Source organism: Portunus trituberculatus, chromosome 21, assembly GCF_017591435.1.
Source record: "Portunus trituberculatus isolate SZX2019 chromosome 21, ASM1759143v1, whole genome shotgun sequence".
NCBI classification, from domain to species: Eukaryota; Metazoa; Arthropoda; class Malacostraca; order Decapoda; family Portunidae; genus Portunus; species Portunus trituberculatus.
Window position 1 is genome coordinate 15863935 of NC_059275.1, and position 8843 is coordinate 15872777.

The 8843-nt window shown below is 38.8% G+C and overlaps 1 protein-coding gene across 6 annotated transcripts in view; it reads left to right on the forward strand.

Moving 5' to 3' along the window:
* LOC123506982 overlaps positions 1 to 5893 on the forward strand; it is a 54112-nt gene extending 48219 nt beyond the window's left edge. For all 6 annotated transcript variants that reach the window (XM_045259448.1, XM_045259452.1, XM_045259451.1 and 3 more), the window contains 6 exons: positions 47 to 172; positions 435 to 561; positions 774 to 897; positions 1480 to 1667; positions 2000 to 2197; positions 2686 to 5893. In XM_045259448.1, the coding sequence (XP_045115383.1) occupies positions 47 to 172; positions 435 to 561; positions 774 to 897; positions 1480 to 1667; positions 2000 to 2197; positions 2686 to 2788 (866 nt within the window). In that variant the 3' untranslated portion in view covers positions 2789 to 5893. The remainder of the gene's footprint in view (positions 1 to 46; positions 173 to 434; positions 562 to 773; positions 898 to 1479; positions 1668 to 1999; positions 2198 to 2685) is intronic.
* Positions 5894 to 8843: the final 2950 nt, after the last annotated feature.

Genomic DNA, 8843 nt, shown 5'->3' on the forward strand with positions numbered 1-8843 from the left:
ACACAGAGTTACTTCCACAGGGCTGACCTGCTGCCTGTATTTGCAGGAGAAAGCAACATCTATACTCTGGGCAACATTGGAGCACACAGAGTGGTGTGCACCAAACTTCCCACTGTTGGCCATGACCGCTCTGCCTCCATCGCTGCAGGAAACACCACCACCAGACTGCTAGGTGAGGAGGAATGCTTATGTGTGTATGTGTAGAGGTGTTGAAGTGTTTGCTTCATTAAATATCAGCAATTTTTTCACTTATTCTTGAAAACATTTACAGCCAAAATTCACTTAAATTCCTGTTATTGCTTATCAATGCCATCATTCTGAGATATTACTTATGCATTGTATGTGTTTACAGGATTTGACTTAATTTCTGTCATCGTTTGATTTTGATCTTGCTTATATATTTTCTGTGTTCTCACTCCATGATGTATGTGCAGGAACCTTCCAAAAGGTAGATCATGTGTTCCTGGTGGGCACAGCAGGTGGAGTGCCGCACTACACAGACTACAATAAACATGTCAGGCTTGGAGACGTGGTGGTGGCAACACCACCAGCAGGACAAAAGTGAGTCAATTATCAGTGTAGCCTTACTGTATGATACTGTGATAGCACAAAAAGAGTGATTGATTCTTTTCCATCACATCTGATTAAAATTTACAAATCATATATAAACATTGCTGTCATCATTCACAGTGTAAGAGATCAAACTCATTCTTTTATAACTTTATGGATTCATAAACTACGCTAACTCTGCACCATGCCCTGATGTCTTGCAGGTTCATCTACATGTACTGTGAAGGTTCCAAGATATTAGAAAATGGTTCATATGAATTTGAAACCAAATCATGGGGACCGCCTGATCTCAGCCTGCAAAACATTGCCTACCAACTACAACAACAGGTAAGTATATTGTGAGAAGAGTGGTGAGTGTTATGGTAGCCTTACATAATGTGTTCTGGAAATTATTTGCATTTAGGATGGATATATCACTGAATAAGGAGCAATGAGTGGGTGCTGCTATGAATATCACTACAGAAACACAAAATCTCATGGAAACTTTGCCCTATCTTACCTCAGTAAAATTACCGTATTGGCTTAGCATTATCAAGTAAAATAATGGCACAGAATATTGTAGTGCTTCAATAATGTAAAGAAATTTAGTTTCTTGAACAAAAGTATTTATATGAGAAATGAATTTAATCAGGTTGTTAGTGTGGAGTCATTAGGAAGCTGTAAAAGATTAGGCAGATTTATGGACAGGGATGTTAGTTGGGAAGTAGTTGGATATGTTTAATGGAGGAAGTGCTATGTGTAGCCTTGATGGCTAATTGGAGCTCCTCTTATATTCTTATCTTCTTATGAATAAATCAAATTACAGGTAAAGATTTAACAATATTTTTATGAGCATGAGAAAGTCACACCACCTCAACAAAGATTATATTATATATATTTCCATATTTATTTATTTCCTTTTTTATGCAGGGAATAGAGAAGAATGGCCCCATGCCCTGGATTGAGTACATGGAAGCGGGCAATACCAAGCTACAGGAGCAAGAGATGGACTTCTCCCGCCCCAACGAGTCCACCGACAAGCTGTACATGAGTATCGGTGGGTCAGACGTCATTGAAGTGTCTCACCCTCTGCCTCCTGAGGGAAGTGAGAATGTGAGGTGAGTCATGCTCCTTCCAAGCCATCCATACCTTCCATAGTTTCTCTCTCTCTCTCTCTCTCTCTCTCTCTCTCTCTCTCTCTCTCTCTCTCTCTCTCTCTCTCTCTCTCTCTCTCTCTCTCTCTCTCTCTCTCTCTCTCTCTCTCTCTCTCTCTCTCTCTCTCTACTGATATGTTGAGTATGAGTGTGTAGTGCTTTGTCTGGGCCACTGAACATGTGATTATTGGCTTGATGTGTAGAACAACAGATACTTTATTTTATTTTCTCAAACAAATCACAGGTCACTTTAAGAAAAACAGGCAGATAGTTGATCTTTGATTCTGATGTTGCAGAGATCCCACCAAGCCACGTGTCCACCTGGGTGTGGTGGCAGCCGGCCGCTCTGTGGTTGATAATGACCAGATGCGGCAGGACTTTGCCTCCCAGCTGTCAGTGGTGGCATACGACCAGGAGTTTGATGCTGTGGTGGAATCAGTCTATGGCAATCGCAAAGACCAGTATGTGTTCATCAGAGGAATTTGTGACTACAAGTAAGTGGAAAAGTAAAAAGTTTAGAATTAAAATGGTAAAAGTAAGGATGATGAAAGGGAATACAAAGATGGTGAGTAAATAAAAAGAATATTGATATAAGTTGTATGGACAAGGAGAAATGGAGGTTTTGTCTTGTACATGAGGTAAGATTTTGATAGATTATCCATCCTTATAATCAGTGAGGTCTTAAAGTAAGCATAAGAAGTCGATAGATAATCATATGCAAACCTTAAGGCGATTGTTAGCTTCATAAATAAGAAACAAAGAAGGGTCAAAGTATTGGATTAATATGCTGTCTCTATTTTCTCTATATAAAAACTGAATTTTCAGAGCATTGAGGATACATGTGCTGTAGTGTGTTGGATTTGCATAACATCTAAAACAGAACCTTCAAACAATAGATTATTTTTCTATATACAAAGCAGAACTCTCAAGAAGCAGACAAGGCTCAGTGTGAGATGAGTATTGATGAGGCGTTGTGTTGCAGGGACGGGACACGCAACAAGGACTGGCAGCCGTACGCAGCGCTGGTGGCGGCAGCGTTCATGAAGGCAGTGATCTGCGGGATGGAGCCGCCCGCTGATGACTAGTTTGCTCACTAAGATATCCTCTGGTTATTGTACAGGATGGTGCACAAGTTGCCTTACACCACTGATGAACAGGAACCATCAGCTTATGTGGAGCAACTTATGTGTTGTCCTGTATTAATGTTATCAAACAAACAAATTCTAATTCTATAAATGCCATAGGTAACACATTGTTGTATATTTTTGAATCATAGTTTTTTTTCATGGTTGAGATCAGAATCTCTTGAATATTTATGATAGTATATATAGATAATGTATACATAAAACAAAACAAAACTATCTTAATCTTGTCATATTATTTTCTTCCAAGATGGAGTGGAGGATGCAGTGCACACAGTTTATAAATCTCAAAGTTATTTTCTTAATTTTCATCACCAAGCAAGGTGACACAAAGGGGAGGTTATCCTGTGCTGGTACCTGTGATGTAGCTTTAGTGTAGCACAGACCACACACTCTTGGCAGCTGTAGGGAGAGTTACTCACATCTGGTGGTGGAATGAATGATGGAAAGAGAGAGAGAGAGAGAGAGGCTCTTGTGTGACTCCGTTCATTCAGTGTGTGCAGTGCATCCCTCACCGCCTGGTTGAAATATCAGCTGGAAACACACACACACATATCGGATTTTCCAAGAATGCCATGTGTTGTGTATTGTCCTGTAAACCTTGTTGCTCTTGTGAGATCTTATTTTGTCTGTTCATAATATTCCTTTACAAATTCTGCTCAAGGCTTTCATGAGCATTGCAAATGTTTTATGCAACACATTTCACTTTGTTTGTGATATATCACTGTATTCATGTTCCTCAGGACACTAGCAGATACAAAGAGGAGTAAAAGATATGCATAATACTTGCATGTAACATTGACAGATACAATATTGAGGTTGCACAGTGACAGATGAGCACCTGAGCCTCACTTAGATGCTGCTGCTTAGCTGTTATCATTCCAGTGCATTTTGTTGTAATACATGCTGGCACAGAGCAGCAGCCATCATGGTCAGTCTCTTATGAATGAAGTCACCCATACTTGTGAAACATTGTGGTAAGACTGGTGAAACCTTAAGTTACAACATTGATAACAAGATAATATTGTAATGTTTCATGCTGTAAGAGGACTTGTAAGGGATATTGAAGGAACAGGGTGACATGAGCATATATGGTGGTAAGAAAGACCGGATGTGTGAACAATGGATTTAACTTTCCAGAAATAATGAAAATGAGAATGAATTAAAGACAAACTTTATGCAAATGGAAATCGTCCACAAGGTTAAACTTATTTTAAAGTACATATAGAGATGGGACAACAAAAGCTCAACTCATATCTTATATATTACAATTAATTATATATAGGAACTCACTTGCCTGCACAGTGAGGAAGACACACATTCACAAGGGAACAAACAATGTAACTTATGGGACTTTGTGTGACTTATAAATGAAGTGCTTCTTTAATGACATGTTAAATAGTTTATACCATTAGATATGACATAGTTCCCACATTTTAAACACATACATAATTTGCTAGAATCACAACAACTTGTACACTTCATGGCACAGCTTTACATTACCTGAAGAAATAATACTTTGTGAGAAATCTTCTATAATGTACAGCACAAGATGATGTTGGTTCCTTTCCATGAGGAGACAAACATTGAGGTCTTCCCAGTGCAAACAGCACCACGTTCACCACATAGAACAACTGTTTTGAAAATAGGAGCATCTTCGTAATCTGTGTCCATGAATCTTCTTGCTTCAATATTTTAAAAACAATATAATGCTTGTGGTAGACCTTGTCCAGTATCCTTGCACCTCTCTCAGCTTGCTCACCACACACACATGATAGTCCAGCTGCTGCTAGCATGATATCAATGCAAGACCAAATTAATATTCTTTAGGTAGAAACTGCAGTGTATACATAGCTCCTGTAATACTCCCTTTGTACTTCTGAGGGCTGACAGTGCAAGGAAGAACGTCACAGTCATACTCATAGGTGGAGCACAAACTGCCACTTTTTGTCTCTTATTGCACAAAGAAAAATTTACTGGTCTCTTTATTGCAAGAATTTTTTTTTTTTTTTTTTTTTTTTTTACAGTACCTATCAGTTTGTAAGGGAAGAGTATCTGAGCTAGTCTCATATGTGTAAGTTATATTAGTGCCTGTAATCTTATAGCATAATATTAATGCTGTGGACAATGCCTCTCTGAGAGCAGTGACATCATAAAATTATGCACTTGTTTCATTTTTTACGATAGGTTTTATAATCATTCATGTCTTATGTAAAACTTTTCTGTTTAGGGTGTTTTTTTTTTATATTTTGAAGTTAGATATGTCATGAGTAAGCACCAACAAAATTTAGTCATTGTACTCTCAAGTATGAATATATATATTTAATATTTCTGTCAGATTGTAGAAATGAAAGGTCATTCGTTGAGTACATTAGTTAAAGCATCAGGCTAGAGTATATATCCTTAGTGCACCAAATTGTTTTCCTGGCTAGTCAAGGCTATAGGTAAGGCATGGAGGAGAGTGCAAGATGGGTGCTACCTTAATAACGTTATGTGGTGCGTTTCTCATACCTTGTGTGCAGCTTATGTTGGTGAGGGCAGGACAGTTGGCCATATTCTGAAACACTTCTGTGCCACACCTGACTTCTTTAAAAGATTCTAGTTGAAGTTAGATGGATTTTTAAGAGTGTTTACATGGTTATAGTGACAGATGAACAAGATTTCTATGTTATCAACAGGAAGAACACTAATGAGAACCCAACTAATCATCTCCATGTCCTTTGGAAATAGTCATAGGGAAAGAGCTAAGTGTTTCAGAGTATAGGCCAGCCAGTTGCCACTACTTGCCAGGTCCTATTTTGTCATACTGATGCATTATATGTCACTAATTTGTTTTTTTTCTTATACTTAATTTTACTTGACGGTAGACCTAGATTTATTTTCTGTACACAACTATACTTCTCTCTCTCTCTCTCTCTCTCTCTCTCTCTCTCTCTCTCTCTCTCTCTCTCTCTCTCTCTCTCTCATAGGAACTGTTGTATAGATCAGACTTGTTAGCAGTGTGCCAATAGGAGCCAAAGACAATCTATTCAATAAAGATAGAACAGACGTGTTTACTGCTTCACCTTTTCACCAGAACCAACTTATTTAGAGGAGTGCTGATGGTTTACTGGACTTACATAGGTAGTTGATTTGCCAATGCTTACGATAAAGAAAATATGCTACTACAAGTCTTTAAAGGTCAAAAAGGAAACTGATGGAAATGTACAGGAATATAGTGGTAAACAGACTCTGCCTCAAATTTGTCTAGCTATCCATATATATCTAGAAGCCATTACTGTAGATTGTTAGAGATAATGAGTGGCTAAATAGACTATGAGAACCCACTTTGGTAGAATATGAAAGCAAATTGGTACTTGAAGAGTGTAGGGGTATGAAGGAATGGCAGACAAAAAGGCCACAGTGTTAGATCATAATGAAAGTCTGGTAGCTTACGAGAAATGGTAGATTATGAGGGGATATCGTGGTAAATAAAGACCACTGATGATTTTTTAAGGACCAGTGTAATGTAGGAAATGGTATATCATGAAAAGAACATTGTGATAGATAAAAACTCATGAGACTACTGATTTTAGAATATTCAGAGGGAAAATTGTTAGGTTATAAAGAACTGTTGTGCATACATGAAGAACCACTGTAATAGGCTATGGGAGTCCAGCGTGGTAGACTATGAGGGGCCACTATTGTAAACTGCGAGGGATTATGAGGAACCACTGTGGATATGGATTATGAAATGATTATGAGGAGCTAGTGTATACATTTGATTAGTCAGTATAAGTAAGTTATGAGACGTGCGTGAAAGGATGTTCGTGAAGCGCAGGCATGAGTATGGAATAGTATGCATGAATGGATTATGAGGAATCTGCGTGGGTGTTTCTGGTAAGCATGAGTAAATTATGAGGAACCAAAGTACGTGTACATAGACAACATACAGTAACAGCTTATAAGGAGCCGTGAACGTAGATAGTTTGCAAGAGTGAATTACGAGAAACCAGCATGAGGGTGTGCATTTTAAGTCTACGTTATGAGGCGCAAGCATGAACGTAGAGCAGTATGAGTGAATGGATTATGAGGAATCAGCGTGGAAGTGAAAATCTGCATACGTGAATTGTGAAGAGCTAGCGTTAAGTGTGTAGATAACATGCGGTAGTGGTAGGTTATGAGGAGCCATGAATGTTCAAGGTCATGATTACAGAATGTGGTCGGGGGCGTAGAACTCGTAAATTTCTCACGTACGCCAGACGACGCTCTGCTGTACTTCTAATCTACCGCATGACAAAAGTAGTCTTATTTAGCTCTGTGTATGTATTACCCAGGTTTCTCGTATATTTCATTTGTTATTCACTACTATATTTATATAGAAGATGAACAGATATGGGAAAATGAAAGATGTTCCAAACGTATTTCCAGAGACGTCATTTCCATTGCGCTGTTGAACTTAAGCCAGAAGTGTATCTATAGATTGCAGGATAATAATTAGAACTAGACTAAACTCTACTATTCGACCAGGCAGGTGATGTGTTAGTGAGTCAAGGAGCGAGAACTAGACCCTTATGCTAATGTGCAATAGGTATACCTTGGGCTAGACCAGTGATCAGACCATAAGAATAATAATGGGTAATAGATCGCTGTGAAGACCATGCAGAGTAGCAAGAACAATATCACAAGGGTAAAAAAGACTGACTATAGACCATGTAGGTAAAATGACGACCACTGGCTATAGGATATGAAGATATTATGAGTAGACCAGTGGCAAAACGGAAGACCAGACCAAGGACTAGACCATGAGGGGATAGAAAACTAGACCATGGACCATCGAGGTTAAATTTAGATTATAGACTAGACCGGTAGTGAATAGACCTCGAGGGTGATCAGACTAGACCAGTGAAAACATCATAGTAACAGACGAGATGTTACAAGACCATGAAGGTAACAAAACTAGACCAATGAGTAGACCACGAGAAAATAAGAGTAAACGATGCAGTGACTATATAGACCATCCAATCAATATGCTACCTAGACCACGAAGACAATAGGAACAGACAATTAAGTGCGTAGGAACTGAGAGTACCGAGGACTAGACCAGTGACTAGACCATGAAAGTAACATGAAAGGTATTATAGACTATGTAAGCAGACCATGAAAGCAATAGGGCAAGACCAATGATCGATGATATGGTACCAATCGAGGTCTAGTAACTATAGATCATAAGGGAAAGATGATTAGACCACGAGAGGAGTAATAGACCACAGAGGAAGGCCGGCCCGGCCAGTCACGTAGAGCAACGCAAGGCAGCGTAATAAAGACGCGCGATGAATGGTCTCTCCTTCCCTCCCATATTGAGTTTTACAGTTAATTGATCCACATTTCATTGGTCAACCATGTGAGAAAAGTAACAATACGCGACGAGCGGCAAACTCAGTACTCTGCTTTATGTCTTTCAAGGTTAGGTTATTTCCTGTGCATTATCGGATAAAAAATGTTAGATCTCTTTGTCGCAACTCTGTCATTTGCCTCATCTCATATCATTCAGTAAAATACAACTGATAAATCGGGAATGCTTTCTCCCTTTTATATTGTGTATTTGGCTAGAAATCGGTTAAAGCCTAAATGTGAGAGACAATCATTCTGGTCTCATAAGTCTTTAAGTAAAGCCTCACATGTGTTTTTGATCGTTGTTTTTCATTCGAAAGATTACAATGTCAGCAAATAAGTGAAAGAAGGGAAGAAAAGTAGCTACAGATGAGAGCTGTCAGTAGAGCGGTATCAAAGGGAACCATCGCCTCGGCTCGTGTCACTCGGGCTGGAGCTAAAATGCGTACAGCAACAAAGCCAAACAAACTTCCTTTTATATAATACGCAACTAGTTTAAAGGGTACATAACTTCACATATTATCTTTGTAATTAGATGAGTGAGGAATTATTTAAATACGACGACTTTGGGTGGGATAAGGGAAGTGTTTGGGAGTTGTGGTACGCATTCCGGTCTTGGCCTGAA